The sequence below is a fragment of the Glycine soja genome, chromosome 13, assembly GCF_004193775.1.
Source record: "Glycine soja cultivar W05 chromosome 13, ASM419377v2, whole genome shotgun sequence".
In the NCBI taxonomy this organism is placed as follows: domain Eukaryota; kingdom Viridiplantae; phylum Streptophyta; class Magnoliopsida; order Fabales; family Fabaceae; genus Glycine; species Glycine soja.
The window spans coordinates 2,758,716-2,781,416 of record NC_041014.1 but is presented as its reverse complement, the minus strand read 5'-3'; the positions used below and the strand labels follow the sequence as shown (position 1 = coordinate 2,781,416).

The 22,701-nt window shown below is 32.3% G+C and overlaps 2 protein-coding genes across 4 annotated transcripts; one reads left to right on the top strand and one right to left on the bottom strand.

Annotated features, from left to right (window-relative positions):
- The first annotated feature begins 362 nt into the window (after positions 1-362).
- LOC114382579 (zinc finger protein CONSTANS-LIKE 9-like) lies at positions 363-6,885 on the top strand. 3 transcript variants are annotated; one of them, XM_028342100.1, is made up of 6 exons: positions 363-510; positions 1,654-2,355; positions 3,082-3,309; positions 5,634-5,938; positions 6,021-6,152; positions 6,290-6,885. In XM_028342100.1, the coding sequence occupies exons 2-5, from the start codon at positions 1,789-1,791 to the stop codon at positions 6,148-6,150; spliced, it is 1,230 nt and encodes a 409-aa protein (XP_028197901.1). In that variant the 5' UTR covers positions 363-510; positions 1,654-1,788; the 3' UTR covers positions 6,151-6,152; positions 6,290-6,885. The 3 variants fall into 3 exon arrangements, with proteins under 3 accessions (XP_028197901.1, XP_028197902.1, XP_028197903.1); XM_028342101.1 differs by lacking the exon at positions 363-510 and adding an exon at positions 517-685; XM_028342102.1 differs by lacking the exon at positions 363-510 and having other exon boundaries at positions 693-2,355.
- Positions 6,886-8,968: 2,083 nt separating this feature from the next.
- Positions 8,969-10,684, bottom strand: LOC114381519. Its single transcript, XM_028340796.1, has 3 exons — positions 10,142-10,684; positions 9,839-10,018; positions 8,969-9,679 (listed from the first exon to the last, which is right to left on the bottom strand). Exons 1-3 carry the CDS (start codon positions 10,682-10,684, stop codon positions 8,969-8,971), a joined length of 1,434 nt encoding a protein of 477 aa, XP_028196597.1.
- Between the last annotated feature and the right edge of the window lie 12,017 nt (positions 10,685-22,701).

Genomic DNA, 22,701 nt, shown 5'->3' with positions numbered 1-22,701 from the left:
GCCCAGCATGTGATGCACTTTTTAGCCAAAGTTCAACCTTTCAATGACCATATATATATATATATATATATATATATATATTCGTTAATTTATATATTTGTTATATAATTCTTTTTTGCAAATAATATGATTGTACAATCACAGGAACACGGATAGATTGAGAAAGTGCACGAAATAGAAATATTTTATAATATTTTCTCATGGGAAGGAGAGAAAAAGGGAATGCCCAACCTTTTCCTTTCACTATGAAAAGGACATGGCCCCACTTGCATTATATTTTTTTCTCCTTTTGTCTGCCCTTTTTATCGCCTTTGCTTATGTCACATTACCTATACACAAACACACACCCTATTTGCATTATTCTTCTTTTCTTTTCATATCTGATCTACATTTATCTATCTTCTCTTCTATCTCAACTTCTCAACACACACAATACAACAGTCTTATTAGCAGAGCACAAGAGGAGGAGAGAGAAAACCAAAAAAGCAAGAGAGAGAAAGAGAAATCAAGGTGATGTCTGTTCTGCTGAAAAAGTTCAGCTGCTTCTACTTCTACTTATAGGGCTCTTTCTTTGCTTTGCTTTGCTTTCAAGTATTGCATAAACATAAATATAATTTTTTTTATTCTGAAAAAGCAAAGCCCTTTTGCTTACCGATCTTGTTCTCTTTGTCTTCCTTGCCGTAAGGTAATTTTCTTGCCTCGTACTTTCTCATCTTTCGTGAAAACCCACGTTTTTGTTTTCTGTGTGTATTTTTTTTATATACAATTTCTGTATTAATTCAAAGTTAATGTTTTTCTGAGCATGGGACTTTTTATGGGGGATCAAGGCAAAGAAAAGTTGAGAATTCTAAGGAACTGTTAATTCTTCTAGTATGTTGTGATTGGATTAGATGTGTTATTCTTGCTGTCTTTGTTTTTTTTTTTTTTTTTTTTGTTTATGTGGGTATATGATTCTGTGTTAGTTAATGGTGTTTCTGAATTTTTGGTTATTTAGCCATAACTTTTTGGTCTTTGAATTTAGGTGTTGTTTTTGTTGATGTTGGAAATGCCCATGTTTGTAGATTAAATGAAATGGTAACTTTGATATGTAAATTTTGATTTAGTGTATGTAATAAATTTTAATTTCAAGTCTGAAGTCCCTCTGGTATTTCTTCTAGTAATTATTATTAGGTGATGTTGTCTCTACTATAATTTTATTATTATTTTGAAAGAATCACTTGCTATTGTATAATTTCGTTCTGATGTGGAAATATTTTTTCGAGTTTGTTAGCTTTTTTTTTCTTTTTCTCGGTCGAATTTACTTTCCCCTTCTATCACTTCAAATCCTGAATATACATCAGATATGGAGGCATACATCGATGCTTTCTTTGCTTTGAACTTTTTCTTAATTTGTTGGTGTTGACTGCAAGTTTTCATAATATTGGTCCCATAATTACTTGCCATAGTATCTATAGTCTATACCATTTATCAGAATTGGCAGCAGTATTCTCATTTTTGTTTGTTTCTTTCCCCTTTTGATGTCTTTATATCACTATGTATATGTTCTCATTAAAGTGTTTAATGTTTTGTTTCTTGGTAGCTGCTGAATTTACAGTATTAAAATCCTGCTTTCTTTGTCACATTGTCTGATGGCTTCTATGTTATATGACACAGAATTCGGCTTCTGCATCTTCAGATAGGGAGGGGGAACTTCTCTATTTTTCACGGCATATTGTGGTTTGTAAAGACTGTTACTAGGTGGAGATTCCTTAGTTTACACTAAGGGGCAAGAGAAAAGTGAGTCTAAAGATGGGCTATATATGTGATTTCTGTGGAGACCAGAGATCCATGGTGTACTGCCGCTCTGATGCTGCATGCTTATGTTTGTCTTGTGATCGGAATGTTCATTCTGCTAATGCCCTTTCTAAGCGTCATTCACGCACCCTTTTATGTGAGAGATGCAATTCACAACCTGCCTTTGTAAGGTGTGTTGAAGAGAAAATTTCACTTTGTCAGAATTGTGATTGGTTGGGTCATGGCACCTCTACATCTTCTTCAACACACAAGAGACAGGCAATCAATTGCTACTCTGGCTGCCCTTCAGCGGCTGAACTGTCTTCAATATGGTCATTTGTGTTAGATATCGCTGCCATAAGTGAATCTACATGTGAGCAAGAACTAGGCTTAATGAGTATTAATGAGAACAAGAGTGTTGGGGTTCCTCCAGAGGGCCAGAATGTGTCTGGTTCAGATGAAGTTACTGATCAACCTGCTTTGGACAAGTCTTTGGTTGGTACATCTTCAATGCCTGAATCAAGCTCCAAACCTCGTATTCTGGACCAGCCAGCTAGACCTGCCAATGAATGTCTTTCAAAGGTATGTTTGGTGTCATAGTCTGTGTTTGGATGGGTGTTGGTAAAATTGATTTTGAAGTGATATGCTTTATGTTTGGATGTTTTATTATAAAATTAAGTTAGGAGTAAAATTCAGTACAAAATTTTGGATCCAACGTAGAAGCGACTCAAAGTTGCTTCAACCCAGAATCAATTCTGGACCAAACACACACATAATCATTGTCATCATTAATCACACCACCAATGCTAGGTGTAATGGACTTTCTAACAACAGCTCAGGGAATGAAATTGCAAGTTTGCAAGGGATGGCAACTTTGTCTTAATTTGTTTGATGGCTTTAAAATTTTGTTTCCATAGAGAATACTCAAGAGTAATGACAAAATTATTCAATGAATTATGATTCCTTTGGTTCAATTTTAAACTTCTGTGGTTGTTTCATTTTCTATACAACTATTGCTGTATTTAAAGATACTTGCTTTGGTTACTTTATTGTTTCTTGGTTTAAGGTATGTTTTGGTTTTGCAAAAATAATGGTTTTCCTTATTTATTGGTGGCTTGAACTGAAAACAAAAGTGGGCGTATTTCTATCACCACTAGATTAGCTTAGTTAAAAGGAGATCATATATGAATTTTCCGATTTATGTCTTGTTTACTGAAACGAGTTAACAAAATTCTAATGTTCTACATTAAAATTCTCATAATTTCATCATATTATTCACATTGCTAATATCTCATTTTCAATCTGCAGTTATACTGTCCTGCTACAAAATTCCCCGCATTATGTGAAAATGATAATCTGTATGATGATTTCAACATGGATGAAGTGGATCTAAATCTTGAGAACTATGAAGAACTTTTTGGTATGGCCCTCAGTCATTCTGAAGAGCTATTTGAAAATGGTGGAATTGATAGCTTGTTTGGGACAAAAGACATGTCTGCTGGAGATTTCAGTTGTGAGGATGCTATTGCTGCTGAGGTGATAAACTCTAGCCATCTTTTGTCTGTGATAGTCATGGCTTTTTCACCATTGGAGCATCACATGTTATGTTCTGATACTTCATATGATGATGTTCTTGTCTATTCACAAATGTGCATTTGTTTTCTCCTTGATCATCTGGTTTTCTGAACATTTTAATTATTAACATAAATATTTAGAATTAGGGCCTATGTTCAGCTTCAGTCTCAACTGGGATTTTTAGGCAAGTTGCATTATAAGTGTGCTCAGTTGTGATTTTAATTACCTCTGCCCTATTATTTGATCAAGAATTTATGTATGTGTTTGATTTTATTTTTGTTTTTCAAAACTATTTTGCAAAATAGCTTTTGAAACTATTTTTAAGAATAATAGAAAAAAAATTGTTTGATCAGGTGATTTCAAAAACAGAATTAAAAGGATAAGGAGAAGTTGTTATGGCTTATTTGCACATTTGCCACTGTGAAAACAAAAGTGCAATTTTGAAAACATCTTATGTTCTGATTTTCTTGATTCTTTTTTGTTTTAAACAAAATTGGAGTGCAAAGGCATCACAAATTCCAACTATGTTGGCACCTCAGCCTCAGTGTGCTGATTTTCTTGATTTCAAAACTGGCTTTAATAAACTGTTTTTATAATAAAAAACCCAAACAAACCTTATTAAATCAGTTTTTTTTTTCTGTTTTGAAAAATAGAAAACTGTTTTTAAAAATGACAATCAAACAGCCCTTAGGTCACTTCTTGTCCTCTGTCTCTCTCCATCTCTGCCTTTTCATAGTATACTTTCTTTATAAATATTTTAATAAAATATTTAGCTCAGTTAGTATGCGTGCCTTTCTTGTCTATTTTATTTCAACTTAGGCTGTTTGCATTGGAATGTGATTCGTGGTCTACACTGCTGTAATATGAATGCATTGCGTTATACATATACATCTTTGCAAGTTGAAGTTGCTGGACAGTGTTGAGCTGCACCACCTTCTGTCTCTTATTGCAAGCCATTATGGTGAATTAAGAGAACAATAAAATGAAGTTACTCAAAGTCTTTGACAACTTCATTGTAGCTGATTTACTCCCTTCGATAAATTTTAAGTGGAGTGATGATGGTAATAATGGAGTGAGATGAATGGTAAAATGAAGGAAAAAAGAAATCTCTTCTGCCTTTGCATGTGACTATCTTTTGTGTATTTGAGTAATATTGATGCTATGCTTATACTTGATGTACGAATCTGGTTCTTTGGTCTTCTGAAAATGATGAAAGATTGACAATTATTGTGGTTATATGCCATGTTTAACTAAGGTCTTTAAAACACTTTTTTCTCCCCTAATCTTTCTGGGACCGGATTTTTTTCTTGGTAAGCTTCATATATGTGGTAATTAAGCAGTGTAATAGCTAATAGTTTAATGCTAAAGGAAGAATATTGGAAGGTAGGGTCAGATTAATGGCTTCATTCTAGCGAAATTAGCATCTGTTACAATATTAGCACTTGATCAACTGTAATTATGTTGATCAGATAATGATTAGACTATAGAATAGCAACTAATTACCCCTTTGATGTCATTTGTTAGCTTCTAATTACCCCTTCGGTACTCCATTCATTGATTATAATCAAGCTATAAATCCAGTATGCAGCCCACTGCCTTTATACAAAATTTTTCTTAACAATTCTTTTTGAACACATGCAATATTCTTAACTTAATAATTCTTCTGAAAATTGATCAAACTGATATTGCAATAGCAAACTGTTAGACATTCATCAGTCTCCAGTATTAGCTTAGGCTTTTGGGAGAGTTGACCCCTGACATGGCATGAAAGCCTTTATGAGTCTATGACCAAGTGGTCAAGAGTTCAAATAATGCTGTTCCCGTTCTTCAAAATAAAAGTGGAACTTCAACACATGGTTCAAAGCTCACAAAGGGCTCCTAGGTGAGGGACGTGTTTGATGTAAAAACCATTCTTGAGCCTCCACCTGATGGATTAAGCTTTTAGTAGGGTTGGTCGTCGACAAAAACAATCAAAGTGCAAATACTGATGTTAAATACTGATTGTATGGAATTTGCATAATGTTAAAAGAAATAACACAATATATCAGTTTATATTCATTCCTTAAATCTTTAATTTTTATTTGAAGTGGAACATATATTTTGTTCATCTACATATGGTGCATACATTCAAGTGTTAAGAATGAGATGTTCACTGTACAGTGTGATGCATGCTTACAATGTGTTAGTTGCACTGGACATAGCATTTTAATTTCTTTTGTGGGGAATTGTGTTGGTTAACATTTCTTTCATGCCATACTTATTTTCAGATCTAACTTTATGTCCAGGGGTCGTCGGTTGGACAGGTCAATGTAATGCAACCAGCTTGCAGCAATGCAGCATCTGCAGATTCCATTTTGAGTACTAAAACCGAACCAATTCTTTGTTTTACGGGAAGGCAAGCTCAATCAAACCTTTCTTTTTCTGGCGTTACCGGAGACAGTAGTGCTGGAGACTATCAAGACTGTGGGGCTTCTTCAATGCTTCTCATGGGAGAACCTCCTTGGTTTGCTCCTTGTCCTGAGAATTCCCTACAATCAGCCAACCGTAGTAATGCTGTCATGCGGTACAAGGAAAAGAAGAAGACACGGATGTAAGTGATTGCAATAATACTTTTTAAATTAAATCATGTTTGCTCTAAGTTGACTGAACATCCATTATTGTTATCTTATTAGGTTTGACAAAAAAGTGAGGTATGCCTCTCGCAAGGCAAGGGCTGATGTCAGAAGGCGCGTGAAAGGCCGGTTTGTCAAAGCTGGTGACGTCTACGATTATGATCCTTTGAGCACAACCAGAAGCTTCTGAATGTACAGCTTTTAACCATGTTTTATAAAAGGAAACAGTCATATAGTTGCAAAAGAAAAACAGTTTCCTTAAAAAAATGGATGAAAATTTGATGCATTCTTTGTTCCTCCAATGACAAGCTATCTGATTTTTATCACAGGAGGGGCCTTGATTGATGTTCTTCGAGGAGGAAAAGGGCTGTGTTTAACAGTGTAAGCTCGGGATCCGGAGCCGACTCTTTGTCCTTCACTGTGAAGGATGTCCAACTTGTGATGATGATTTTATCACAAAGTGCCCCCTTCAGGAAAATGGTGTTTGGATTGCCTTTCTGTTAAAGCTTGGCAATTTCTGCTGCATAATTCTTTTCCAAGAATTTAAAAAGCCTTCTAAGTTCTTTGACCTTAACCATACTTCCATGTCTGTGATGTGGTCATGTAAACTCCCCCTCTGCTATATAGTCACATGTACAAATGCCTGAGATGGCATGATAAGTGGCTTACTTTTAACAGTTCCAGATAAACTACAAAGGTTGTAAATTGTAATATTTGGCTTTGACATGTATAGCACACAGTCTACATATATAATTTTACCCAACTCTTTTATGTAATCAGACAAAAATTGTAAATTCAATCTCTCATGTATAGAATAGGATACTATGCATGTTGATGGTAGTCTATATATATATTGGACATGGACCGATACAAGTTTTGTCTGTGACTTGGTATTTTATTTGGGTGCATTGATGCACTTAGATTATGTTATTTCAATTGACCAAAAATATTGTAATTTTCTAATTTATTTTAATGCTTTAATTTCCTTATAGTTTTTAAATTTGTCTCTTTTAGTCCCTATAGTTAATAAGTGAATTTTTTAGTTTTTGAAGATTACATTTTAATTTTCAAAAGATCCTCATCATTAAACTTTTTTTAATTCCATTAGTTAAAATTTTTTAATGGTAAAGACCTTTTGAGAATTAAAATGTAAATTTTAAAGACTAAAATTCAATTATTAACTATAGAAACTAAAAAGGATAAATTTAAAAATTATAGGAATTAAATGGATAATTAAACATATTTTAATTTATACACAACCTTGTACAAGCAAGACTCTATGCCAAGGAAATCACAGGATCAATGATTATTGGCTTTTGGTTAAAATAACGAGGGAGAAAAATAAGATGGAAATATTAATTTTACTGTTTGTTTGAGAGAAAAAATGAAGAAATTTTAGATTTACCAAAATACTTTCTCTTCGAAGTAGGATGAAATAAGAGGGAAATTATTTTTATCTTTCCAAATACAATTTTTTTCTACTCTCTCTTTCATTCCTACTCTCTCTTAATTCTTTTCACTATATTTCACTTCCAATCCAAATAAAGCATCAATTCTGTAGAACTAGACTAATTTATTAAAATTAATAAAACAATTTTTATACGTTTTCGAATAATAGTAATAACAATAATATTGTTGACACATTGCAAGAATAAGTAGCAGAAGTTTTCTGTCAAGAATTTAATTGCTTAATGGATTTAAAATATCCCCATATTCGACACAAGGTGAAATGAGAGATAATAAAACTTGCTGCACTCCTATTATTATTTCATGCACTACTTATTGCATTATAAAAAGTCCATTCTAAAAATGTAATTTTCATTCTAGAATAGGCTTTCGATAATGCAATGGGAAGTGTGGGAAGAAAGTGGGATTGCAGCAATAGCCGTTTGGTATAGGAAAAACTGAAAAAGTGAGGCAATTGCTTCCTATATCTCCGGATTTGCTTCTTGCACCTTTTTAATCTTATGGAAAGTTTAATCCAAAATATAATTTTACATTATGGATTAGCTTTTTTAGAATGTAATCCAGAATGTAAATTTTTACATTTCAGAATGATTAGTCTAGAATGTAAATTACATTCCGGAGTAGGGGGCAGGAAGCAATTCCCAAAGAGTGAAATGAATGAGCCTTTTGTAATGAAAGCTGTTATTTTCAATCTTATGAAAATGCTCAGCTCCTAATTTATAGCCATTTCATTTTCAACTATAAATATTGCAACGATGACGTGGTAACTGTCTAATTGGGAAGAAGAGAGAAGAAGAACATGTTAAAACAAGTAGAGTTATCACTTATCAATATTCCAACTCCAATTCAAAAGGGCAACGCCAACCCATTTTCAATTTTTTCAAATAAACAATTTTACTTTGAATTATATATGAATGGTTTTGGCTATGTTTTTTTTTTCTTTGACAAAAACCTGCTCATCTCATTTCATTCATAATAAAATAGTGAATACAATTAGGAATGATATCAAAATAATGAGGACTAACATCAAATCTAGATGTCTTTGTTAAACAATAAGCAACTGGATTTGTTTGTCGACGTACAAACTGTATAAAAGAATTTTCAATAGCTATAACGGAATCATCATAGGTTTTCAAAATTGCACCAAATTCGGCCAATGTGAAACGTCTAATTTCTATGCAATCCACCAAATGTTTGCAATCTCTCAAAAATAACTTTATGTAGCCTCAACGTCGATACCTTTTTAATAGCAATGAGAAGAGCTTGAGCTTGAGCCTCCTGTGGCTTTAAGGAAACAACCATTGTGATCCCTGATACATGCAACAACTTCATTAAAAAGTCATATGTTGCGGCTTTTCCCATGCAAGAGCATGTTGGCTCGAATTATCATGAAGAACTGGGGCATTTGTGGACTGTGCTGACCTCCAATCATGTAGGAATTGAGTAGCCAAATGAATCAAAAGACTCACAGGTTTGTGAACATTATCCCATAGCTTTTTTTTTTCCCCGTAAAGAATGTAAATTATATTAAACTCAAAAGATTATAGTGTAAATGGGACATACCCCGCAGCAAGCAAAACAATAGGCACCCTAACACGCGAATGTTTATAAACAAGGAATTTGATCTTGTTAATTTTATTAATTACAGAAAAAGGTGAATTCTCAAAAAGTAAAAGGTTCCTAGATATCCAGGTGCAGTAAACTGCAATTGCCAAAGCCAAGCACCGAAATTTGCCCCAAGTACCAGAGGTGGCTCTACCACGAATACGGGAATTGATAGTGCACTGTAATGAAATCGTTTGCCTGTGGAGAGGAATCCAATCACGGATATTGGCCCAGACTTGGAGGGAGATTCTGCAGGAAAAGAACAAATGAGCATGGGATTTTGCTTCAGTTCTGCACAAAGGACAGAGTAGACCCTTGTTCAAGAAAGCAGCTCGGTCTAAAGTGAGCAGATGGTTCTTGGTAGCAAGCCATAAGATAAAAGACATCTTGGAAGGAATGGCAGGATTCCAAACAATAGAATTCCAATTGACAGCAGGCTTGACCCCTCTAATGTAGTCATAAGCCTTCCCAGCAAGCAACTGCTCATTGCTATTCCAAGAGTTGAGAGTTTGCTTGGCAGCCTCCACATTATCTTCTTTGATGGTAATAATGTCCCTAATGTGTATGATCTTCTTAATCAAAACTGAATCTGAAGCTGAACTAATGAAGTCCCAAACATTGCCTCCTTTAAAATAATTATGGTGGACCTATCGAACCCAAAGAGAGTCCTTTTTTGAATGAAAGTCTCAAAGAATACAGGAAAAGAGAGCAAGGTTCCAGTTTTTTAGGTTGAAGAGTCCCAATCCCCCCTCTTTCTTGGGGGAACAAATATTAGACCAAGCTACTAAGGGCTTGTTTTTACCCACCTCAGCTTTGCCCCAAAGAAAGTTACGGTAGGAAACATTGATACGGTCTAGAAAGAATTGAGGTAAAGGAAAGATATCCGTCCAAAAGTTGGCAATTCCCTGAATGACAGCTCTAATTAGCTCCACCTTCCCTGCATAGGAGAGAGTTTTGCTGCTCCAACCCTGGATAAGGCTTGTAATCTAAGAAAGCAGGGGAGCATAGTGACAGACATTGAGTCTGGAAGATAAAAGAGGAACACCCAAGTATCTAAAAGGAAAATAGCTCAAACTAAATCCAGTGAGCTGCTGGATATTTGAAAGAACATCTTGGTCCACTCCCACTGAGTAAATGGATGACTTGTTGGTGTTGATAGATAGCCCCGAAACATTACAAAAGTGCTGGAGCTTGGCAAATATAGTTGAAACTGAAGGCAAGTCTCCTCTGGACAGGAGCATAATGTCATCTGCGAAGGCCAAGTGTGAAAGTTGAACAACATCACAAGTTGGGTGAAACTTAAAGTTGATGTTATCCTTGAGGCTTTGAAGATCATAGGAAAAATATTCCAGACAGAGAACAAAGAGGTAAGGGAAAAGAGGATCCCCTTGCCTTAATCCATGTTGACCTTTGAAATGACCATAGATGGATCCATTGACCACCACACTAAAAGAAGTGGTAGTGATACATTCCATAATCCAGGAACAAAACTGAGTTGGGAAACCCATAGACTTAAGCATCCAATCCAGGAACTCCCAAGAAATGGAATTGTATGCCTTATGTAAATCAATCTTCAAGAGGCATCTAGGAGAAATTCTCTTGCGAGCATATTTGCGAAGGAGCTCTTGAATAAGGAAAATGTTGTTCATCATTTTCCAATTCTTTAGAAACGCAGATTGGGATGCACCAATAATATGCTCCAACACTGGGGCTATTCAGTTGGCCAAAATCTTAGAAATAATCTTGTACAACAAATTGCAACAAGAGATCGGTCTAAAATGGTTCACTTGGGATGCTTGGTCAGACTTTGGAATGAGAGCAATAAGAGCATGATTGATTTGTTTTAGTAGTTTTGCTAACATAAAGAACTCATTGACAGCAACAAAAATGTCATCCCCATATGATGTTCCAAGCCTTCTTAAAGAATAAGGCATTGTAGCCATCAGGACCCGACGCTTTATTGTTGCCCATCCCTAAAATAACATTCCAAACATCTTGCTTGGTGATGGGGCTAAGTAAAGAGGCAAAGCAATCAATGGGAACTTTAGGACCCGAGTTGCAGACTACTAAAGAGGTTCTCCTGAGCACTAAATAAAGCCTTGGAATGATTGACAAAGGCATTAGCAATTTCGGATTGAGAGGATGTGTTTTGACTGTTATCCAACTTTATTGCAGCAATAAAAAGATTGCGCATGTTATGCTTAATTAAAGCATGGAAAAACTTGGAACACTTGTTTGCTTGCAAAAGGTACCTGTTTTTTATGAGCTAAGCTACATTCCTTGACTCTACTTTCCTGAGCAGGATAACCTAACCTCTTGTACGGTTAACCTGCATGAGAATGGATGAATCAAGAGGATTCTACTGGAGGGAATTGAGCAGTCTATTATATTCGGCTTCAGCTTGTTCCACCCGGTTAGCAATGTGACTGAATTCTTGTTTAAAGATAAGCTTCAAAGGAGCTTTAAGAGTTTTCAGTCTCTTGCAAACTTTAAACATGCAACATCCAGAAACTTGATGACTCCAGCCATCTGAAACAATGCTTAGAAAATTTGGGTGATCCACAATTGCATTATTAAATTTAAAGGGGGAATTACCTCTGGGCATCAACACCTCTGTGGTCACCACTAAAGGAGTGTGGTCAAATTGATTCAAAACCCACCACTTCACAAGAAGACTTTTCAAAGGACTTGAGTCAGAGCTTATTGCAGAGGGCCCGATCTAGTTTGCTCCAAACTCTACCATTAGTCCAGGTATACATGGACCCATGACTGTTAAGGTTCCCTAGCCCAGGCTCAGAACAACAGGCAGAAAAATCCTACATCTCATAAGCACTGATGTCAATGCTATTGAAACAGTCATTGGGAGAGAGGATACTGTTGAATCTCCTATAAGGAGCCAGGGGCAATTCAAAGAAGCACTAATGCTGCTCAGGTTAATCCACAAGGACCTTCTAGCCATCACTGAGTGGAGACCGTATATGAAGGAAACTTGGAACTGCTTGCTTGTTACTTTACAGACAATGGAGCAGTGAATCAACAAAGCAGAGGATTGCAAGACCTAAAGAGTAACTTTATCAAATTTCCAAAGGATGAGAATCCGACCAACATTGTGAGAAGCAAAGTTAAGAGAGAAATTCCAATCTCCAAACTTTCTTTTCAAGGTGTTCTCCTCTGATATAGTATTCAACTTTGTTTCCAGAATAGCCATCACATTAACTCCCTTGTTATGAAGGAATTTTTGCATCGCATGATGCTTCAGAGGCAAATTAAAGCCTCTGATGTTCCAAGAAGCGATGATCATTGGTTTGGACGAGAAGGAACCTCCCCGACACGATTTCTTATTTTGTGAGACGCTCCTTTCTCTAACTCTAACTGAATCTGCTTACTAAGAGATCCATGTTGTATTTGCACTTTCTTCCCTATTTTTCAAGATTTGGTTTTTACCCGAACAAACCCATCACCAGGATCTTTAGTTGAGTCCTGATGCAAAGAACTTTTGGAAGTCTCAACTCCAGAAATATCAAAAGGAGTTTGGAGAGCAGGAATATTATCATATGCTTGTGGCTGCTGCATGCAAGGTTGAGTGGATAGTCCAATCTGGTCTTCTTTGGGTTTTCCAGAGGGATTAGTAGGATTGGTCTTTGTAAAAGCTACCACCTCAGCATCTTGAGATTGAACAGAGGGTGAACCTGTTGTAGGCCCTTCTGATGTGGTTGTTTTGTTATCTTGCTTAACTATAGAAACAACTTTGCACTTTGCTAATCGATGCCCAATCATTTTGCAGCGAGTACAAAAGGATGGCCTATTCTTGTATTCAATCTTCTGGATGAAGGTCTGACCGATGGGAAGTTTAAAGCAGACCTCTTCGATAAGATCTAAGGAGGCATCAACTTCCACCAGTGCTCTAGAAAAGGAAATAGATCCCTTAGAGGCAGTGAGGTAGTCTGTACGTATGGGGGAATCTTGGACAGAATTTTTCCTAGAGCTTGGGGATTCCATAACTCTAAGGGAAGGTTCCGGAGTTTAACCCAGACTGGTATTTTGCTCAGTTCCTCATTACCAAAATCGAAGAAAGATGGCATGACTTTCAGCAAAAGGGGCCTTTGGAAGATGAAGTAGGGGCCTACATATAGCACATGATTCATATCATCTCCTGAATCGAATTTGAATACAAGCCAATCACTTTCATGGGTAGAATATGAGAACTTTACGCCCCATTTCTGACAGCATTCCAACAGGGCTTTTTTTCCTGGGAAACGGCCTGCTACATAGCCTATAAGGCTATGTCCCCACGCCTTTTCCAGGGGCTAAAAATCATCTTCATCAAGCAACACTACATCTTCAGGAGATAGAGGGGAAAATTTCAGGCCAAATCCCTTGGAAGGCTTTCTGCTGTCCTTGAATAGATTAATCCAAGGCGTGGAAGCCTCTCCGTTGCCAACTTGAGGATTAGAATCAGAGCCACTAGAAGGAGAGGTGTCTTCTTCCGTGGACGAGTCGTCTTCTCCGAGACTGCAGGAGTCATTTGGGGATGTTTCAGTATCTGCAGGACAGCCAGACATTTCAACAAACATCTGGTGTACTGGAACTCTGGTTGATGTAGAAAATGACCCAGGCTTTTTATCGAACACTTGGGGTGCAGTATTTTCCTGTGAAGCCAGACAAGCAGATGGAGCGTCTTGGCCTCCAGCAATGCCCCCAGACAAACCAGTAGAGTGAGACACTTGAGTTTCACCTGACCTAGAAGTCGTACCCATTAATGATGACTTGGTAACTTTTTTCGTTTTCTGGCCTTTGGCTTTTCCCATCAAGTGCCTAACAAGGTTTGCAGGCTATCATCTACTGGAAATAGGCTGAAAATCCAAGGCCCCAAGAAGAGTGGAAGGAGTGTAGAAGGAGAATCTCTGCCTAGGCACAGGCTACGGCATGAGCGTCCTGGTTAGATCAAGAACGACGAGAATAATTCCTAGTCAACAATTGTGGCTGGAGAGAAAGATTATCAGAACCACCAGTGTCACGTGAAGCCTGAACGCAATAAACACCAAAACAAAGCAACTATTGTTGATTTTGACTATGTTTAGCATCTCATTTTAGCTAATCTTTAACTTTTTTTCTTACTAACTGATTTTTTTTAACTTTATTAATAGTATTTGATAAAAAAAAAGTAGTAACTTAGTGTTTTTTGAGACGATACTTCAACTCATGTTTTCTTAAAATTTTAACTTTTAGTTTTTTTTTATTTCCTTTTATCCTTAAAATAATTATGAGATTATTTTTTTTATTTTTTCTCTCAAGATAAGATTTTAATATATATTTTATTTTTCTCTTATTCCACTCCTAAGGTAGGATTTTGTTATTTTTATCATCTTTTACATAAGACAAGGTTCTCTTATTTTTTTCCTTTTATTGGATAATAAGATTTTTTTAATCATTTTAAGATATTTTTGTGTATTGCACTATTTATTTTAATCATTATACTATTTACAATTACAATATTTTATTTTTTTATTTCAAGATTATACTTTAAGATATCCATATTGGTAGCTAGGTTTTTTTTCTTATATTGCACTATTTATTTTAACTTTTGCACCAATTAACATAATGAAATATGATGTCTACTTCAAAGTTTTCTATTTTTTCTTTATTTTAAAATCATTTTAAAATTGATTGAAAATATTTTAAAATATAATATAAGATAAATAGTAGAATACACAATACAAAAATATAATAATTAAAATTATTGATCTACAAATAAAAAATAGAAGAGTTTAAAATTAATTAAAACTAAAATTATAAAAGCACTAAAGTATATTGTTACGAATAATACAAAATTTACATAAAATACCATATAATTAAACATGCCTGTTTCTATTATTTTATGTTTATTGAATATTTTAATACTTATAATTTTATCAAATACTTATAATTTAATAAATTAGTTAAATAATTTTTAGCTAATAATTAACTTTCTAACTTTTGAATTACTTTTGTTAAACATAGTCTCAAATTATTTACATAATGCACATAACTGTTTCTCACTTGTAATTTCCTAGTTTTTTTTTTTGCACAAATGACAAATATGCACTCTTACCTGTAGAGCATTTTAAGGATATGTACCAGCCAAATTAATTTATTAGAAATTGTATTATTTAAAAGTTAAGCAAAAAGTAGGAGAATTGATCCTCTTATGAGAATTTCACTTTTATTTTTTGTGAAAATCTACACCATCAAATTTTCATGTTTTTTAATATTTAATTTTCTCTTTCTTATTTTTAATTAAAGGCTAAATTTTATGATAAAAATATCACATGAGGAGACCCAAACTCACAAAAGTAATATGTTAAAGAGGTAGTTTCACTAAATCAAAATAAAAGACGCAAGATAAAAACTTTGGATGGACCTAATACTGATAGTAGTAATGCAGGAATTTTCCATTTATTGTTAAGATACTATATAATATAAAAACTCCAAATTGAAAGGCAGAGGCTTACATCAAAAGTTAGAATAATATTATTAGCAATGCTAGATATTCGAATTTACATTGATATCAAGTAACAAAAGTTTGCTTTTTCTCAAAAAAAGGAAAAAACAAAAGATTACGGGTAAGGTAGCAGTCTTAAGAATTACCCAAAAAAATTAACAGTAAATTAGCAATCATTATACAATTTATTAGAGGTTTTTATTCATTTAAATTGTTTAATCACATATATGCCACTCATCAGATCATATTTTTAAGCCAAATTCAGGACTTGCTTAAAATGCCTGACTATTTAACAAAGAGACCGAAAGTTTCCCTAAAAAAAAAAAAAAAAGCAAAGAGAACGAACGTAAGGGACACTATTAATTATCAGTTCACAATCGGTTATCCAAAATCAACTACCGCATCACATTATTTTAGAAAGATGTTATGATAAGATTGCCTAATTGATAAGTAAATACTCTCTATGTGATCGATGTAAACCAAAATCTAAAAGAGTATATTTTAAGTTAAATATAGACTATCCTTGAGTTGATTTATCAAATTTAGTACTAAAGAATAATCAATAGTACAAAATACCATAAATTTGAAAAACCCCATGTTCTCAATGCAATAAAATGATAAATAAATGATCAATCCTGAAATTATGGTTCGTTAATATTTTAGCCTCCTAGAGTTAACAAAATTTAAAAAATATTTCAAAAATTACAACTTATTATTAGGGGTGGAAACATGTTAGGCCGGTCTACAGGAGCTTACGACCTGACTTATATAAAGTCTGACCTGAACTCACCTATTTAATTAAAAGGTTAGACTCAGACTTTTTAAAAAGTCTATTAAATTAAATAGACTAGGCTTAGGCTTACGAAAAAGTCGTATAAGCCTGATAGACCGGCCTATATATATATATATATATATATATATATATATATATATATATATATATATATATATACTTATATTATTTTTTGGGTACCAATATATACTTATATTAATTTTTGGGTACAATTAATTTTTTTTAAACTATCATACTTTGATTACACATTACTGCTCCATAACTTCTATTCCTATAATTAAGTAAGACTTTAATTAAATTTTAGGTGTGAGTCATGTGTCCCTTTATATTTCTCATTATTTTTATTGACTTTTCTTTTCCTTTAATGTGAATAAGGCTTTTAAAAAGACTATCAGACCTTTAATGTGAAGAAGACTTTTAAAAAGATTATCATGTTAGGCTAGACTTTTAAAAAGGTCAGGCTGAACCAAAATAAAAGTCTTTGATAGACTATAGGCCAGAAAGACCACCAGACCTTTAATGTGAAAAAGACTTTTAAAAAGATTATTATGTCACGCTAGACTTTTAAAAAGGTCAGGCTGAACCAAAATAAAAAAACCTTTGATAGGCTATAGGCAGACCTGAGTCTAGCCTATAGCCTATCAAAGGTTTTTTTATTTTGGTTCAGCATGACCTTTTTAAAAGTCTAGCGTGACATAATAATCTTTTTAAAAGTCTTCTTCACATTAAAGGTCTGGTGGTCTTTCTGGCCTATAGTCTATCAAAGACTTTTATTTTGGTTCAGCCTGACCTTTTTAAAAGTCTAGCCTAACATGATACTATTCCCATCCTTACTTATTACTCACTTTAGTTTAAAGTTTATTTTATAATGTGTGACTTGATAATATTAAAATATATACAAGGTTAAAAGGAAAATAAATGCTTAAATTTGAAAACTTAAATAAAATAAATTATAGTTTCAGATTTTTTTAATGTTTTAAATAAATAAAAAGTTAAAGTGCGTACAAGCGAGTGATAATTTCAAAGATTATATTTATCATTTACTTTAAAATAATTGAGTGCATAGACATGGAAGGAGGGTGTAAGCATACGAGGATGCTTTGCATATGTCATATATGAAATAACATAATTAATGAAGCATCTCTAATCGTGGTACTTAAATGAATTGTTTAACTTTTTTTTAATGGAAATAGATGATATAAAGTTTCTTATATAAGTATTATTATTCTATTTTTATAAATAACATTTTTTAAAATATTATAAGACCCACAAATTAAATTAAATATTTACTTTAATAATTATGTATTATAAATGCTCGTTTGGTGATTAAAAAAAGGAGAGAAATCATATATTCACATTTTTTTATTAATAAAAATTAGATTTAATTATCCATTTAATTTTTATAATTTTTAAATTTATTTCTTTTAATTTCTATAATTAATAAGTGAATTTTTAATTATTCGAGCTTACATTTTAATTCCCAAAAATTCTTTATCATTAAATTTTTTTTAACTTGTTGGATAAAGAATTTTAAATATAAACTTTAAGGGGTAAAAAATTTATTTATCAAAAAAGATAAGTTTAAAAATTATAAATATAGTAATTAAACCTAAAAATCAATAAATTAATAATTAATATGTGTATATATATATAAAAAAAAAAGCAGACTTACACCAACACCAATACGCAGAAGATGAAATTAATGTCAAGTGGTTTTACATCGTTATTAACAATGAGTCTCGTGTTTAATTTTTTTTCTTTTTTTCTTTTCCATGAGATGATTTGATGACCTGTGCACTCAACGCTTACTAGTGGTATTCATTCATTGAACCTTGACCTTTCAACGGTCTTTTTTGTTCTATTTCCTTGCTTGTTGCTACTCCTCCCATTTGCTTCTTATCTCTTCCATTTTGTCCTTTGCTTCTGCATTATCTGTTAGGAAATTAATATTAAGAAAGTAAAGCTTAGATTTTCCACTTCACAATATGAATTATGAAGCAGCTATCAGATTCCACACACACACACACAAAAAAAAAAGCAACCAGATTTTGGAAATAATCTGAATTTTTTACACCCGGATTAATTTATATTAGTTAATCGAAACCGCGTCATTGCTGCAATTATGACTTATTCATCACAATAATTTAGAAGCTTTATCACATTTGTTATTTTATTTTTCTCTCCTTATTTTATTTTTCCTATCAAGTGTGCATGCAGCCATGATGGCTGCAAAATTATACATTTTATTTTGAAAATAGGGTGAATACAGAGAAATTTTTAACTACACACTTTTTAAATATTTATTTGAATTTATGAGTTTAATAATCATAAAACGACATCGTAAAATAATTTTATATTACCAATTAATCAACAATTTTTATTTTTATTAATAAAAATTATTGTTATTATAAATTTTAATATAATTATTATAAAAGTTAATAAACTTATTATATATAAAAAAAATTGAATGAATGATGATTTTTTCACTAGTGCATCAAGTATTTTTTTTATTTATTTATTAGACAAGCAAAACTCTAATATTATTAAAGGAATATAAGGGTAACCCTTATGTATCATGTGATCCTAATAACAATGATACCTTACAAGTTAAATACGTTGAAAAGGACTAAAACACTAATTAGAAAGTGAGATACACTTCTAGTTTTGAAGAAAATCATGGCCATGATTTGATTTTGGTGTATCCTAATGGTATTTGTTATTCTAAGACTAATTATATATATATATATTATTTTCCTTATTTACATATCAACGTCTAAGACTTCTAAGACTTTCAAGAGGACTAGTAGAGACATAGGGCTTGTGTAGATGACTTTGGGCCTCATAGGCTTGTTGCAATGTACTAAATTTGTTGATTTTTTCGCTTTGTGCATCTGATAATAGCCTTGTGTTTGTTATACATGTATTTCTCTAATCAAACAAACCATATAGTGAAAAAATCATGTTGTTTCATCCTAACCCTTTTAATTAATCTTCTTCCCTGTTAGTGAACCTCGAGGATATACAAAAAATGTACTCCAGCATCCTTAAGCAATACTACATTGAATTGTAACCAATATTATGGGTAGGGGTGTACTGGTTGGTTTTGATGAAATTCAGAATTCAATCTAATTAAATTTGATTGATTTGATTTTCACAATTTTTTTTAAATCCAACCTAACCTAATTCGTTTTTGAACGGTTTGGTTTGATTCGAACTAACGAGTTATCCATTTAAATTTAATATTTTCTTAGAACTACTATTTATGTCATGATTCATCTAAATATTCAATACAATTAACATAATATTATCAAATGTTTGATAATATTATACTTGATTTTGATCGGTTCGGTTTTAATTAGACCTGTAAATCTAAACATATGACTCAATCTGTATATGAATGGTTTTGATTGATTTAGTTTGATTTTGATCCAAATACATAAATGATCAAATCTAAATTGTTCGGATCGGTTTGAGTCAATTCAAATTCAGGGTGATTCGTATTCATGAATATCCCTAAAAAAACAACATTCACGCATCTCTAATCATTTTAAATTTTAATTTATTTTTATGAGTCCCTGAGTGTTATATAAGATTTAAGAATTTTCATCTTTTTTTATTCTAACGAAGAAACTCAATATGAGTGATTCTTAACTTATGTTTAGTAGGTCACACGATAGACTCCAAATTTTATATTTTATTTAAATTGATTTTTAATCTAAACTGCAATAATTATTCATATAAATTTTAATTAGAAACAACAAATACATAAAGAAATAAAATATTAACAAGTTAATTTATTTATATTTATCAATAAAATTTAAAAAGTTGTTTTTTTATTTTCTTTTGCTAACGACGAATAATACAAAGCAACAAAACAACTAAGAGACGGACAGAAAGTCACAACTTAGAAGCTCTAAAATAGAAAAAGGTGAGTGATCCCACTGTAAATCCGCATCTTGTCCCGTAGAACCCCAACTAGCAAGTGTATCAGCAATGCCGTTGCACTCCATAAACACAACAACCAGACTAACTCGCCAATTCTTCAACACAACAATCTGATTCACACTACAAAATCTGTGCCCTCTCTCTAAAACCACCAAAACTGTCCTCTGTTGGTGAAAATTTCTCCAATATGAATGAATTATATAAGTAATTATATAAATAAATTCAACATCAACACTTTAATTTAAAATTTTAAAATTTATATTTATAAATTTTATGATATTTAATCTTCACATTCTTATTCAATATGTAATTTTACCTCACTCTTATATTTGAATGAATCACACTCTTATTTATTGATTTTTTTGTCCGTCATGCTAATTATACGATAATTATAATAAGATGAAAGATTTAGTAGATTATCTCTCTAATTATGTCTAACTAAATTTTAATATCTCATAAATCAATTAAACAAAACTCATACATCAAGGTGAAACTTAAATAATGTCAGTGATATTTAAAGTAATTCAAACGAAATCCTCATGATTTTAAAAATAAGTATATTAAGCATACACATATAAGGAGCTCTACAATGATGATTTACTTGTCTAAATGAGGAAGTTGTTAAAGAAACTAAGAATCGTTTATTGGTTAAGAAACAAGCCACGTTGTTTATGTGATATTCATGACTCATTGATTCATGAATTATCTGTAGAGCAATGTTGAAAATAGAAGTCAAACCTTTATTTTACTGCATATAAATCAAATCTTATTAACAGAACTTCATGTCTTTTGATAATGCAAGGACAATTAATTTAAGTTTCTTTCGTAAAATCATACACCTGAAATTAAGAAAAAAATGTTATTGTGTGCAGCTTTATCTTGTTATACGAAATGGACAAGAATCTTGCAGATATGCAACAAAAGTGGTTCGTCCATATATTTAATATGAAGGGGACATGACTTGACGTTTGGTTCATGATTCCCAACTATGCAATTGTAATAGTCCTAGTTTAGAAACAAGTGTCACCCATGTGCCACTTGTACAAGAGTGTCACTGATTAAAATTGCTGAATAAGGCCCCTACAATCATACATTTTGCCAAAGAATCATTTAGAAAAAGACACGTATGCAATGGCATTTATGGGGTGTTGTCTTATAATAATTTAGGTTTGGGGTCCCCCACCCCTCCATCTCCTTTGCTTTTATGTGACATTGTTCTCTAAATTATGCAATCGATCACGTGAGCAAGTGCCTTGAGTTCATAGGGCACCTCATGGGATAATTTTCTCAAAGATGGTCAATGACATAAATGAAAAAAAAAAAGTCGAACAAGTAATGACTAGCTAATAGATTTAATTTTATGTAATAAATTTAAGTTTAAGTGGCCAGCCTATTTAGACTTAAAAAGATTTTTTAAATATCCTAAAGCTTGAACTTTTTAACCAAATAAAATTTTATAAAAGTCTATTCTAATCTTAACATAATGAAGATTAGACTATAGGTTTGTATTGAGTGGCCTAATCCGCTCTTTCTATTCCTAAATATCTTTAAAAAAAATTATATTATTATATTAAAAATTATGTTTGAAATAATTTATAATGAATGATTATCAGTTACATTAACATTGCAGTAAATAAACTCTTATATTATTATTTCTGTAAAAAATAATATTTATTTTTTAAAAAAATGTTTTTCTCTCTTTAAAGATTTATCTTTCCTATTTTTTTAATATTTATCATTGTTAGTTACTCCCTCTTTAAAACTTTTCAAGAGACAAAATGCATTTTGGTTTGACATTTCACCATTCAAATTGAGGTTCACTTCTCATCCAAAGTTGTCCTTGTATGTTTAACAAATAATCTTTTACAATTGAGTTGAAGGTGATTTTCATTCAAATTAAGTTCAAAACTACTAATTTCACAAAGAAGCATACTTGACTGATTTCAACTATTAATTTAGGGTTATTGTATTGGTATATTAATTTTTCTTTCATTTTATCTTCATTCATTTTTTTATCCCTTTCTTTCTTTTTCATCATATAATTTATTATAATTATTACTTGTTTTCTAGGCTTAATTGTGATTTTGGTGTATCCTAATCATAGGACTCTTGTTTGCATTATAACACCCCTTGTTATCATTACAAATCATCTTACTATTTTTTGATTTAAGGAATAAATTGATTTTAATTTATAAAGCATCCTTTCCAAAATAAGGGTAAATTTGTCTTTCCATTACAACGCCATTAATTGAAACTCAAAACGAAGCTCATCCTTATTAATACATCATTCATTTAATGAAACGACTTAATTTATAAAACAACAAATACACATTAAACAATTAAAACACAGTAGAACTTTGTTTAAAACATCCTCAAATTCATCATTTTGTAATTCTAATACACAAGACATAAATGCACATTTACATCATTGAAATTGAATACATTATAAG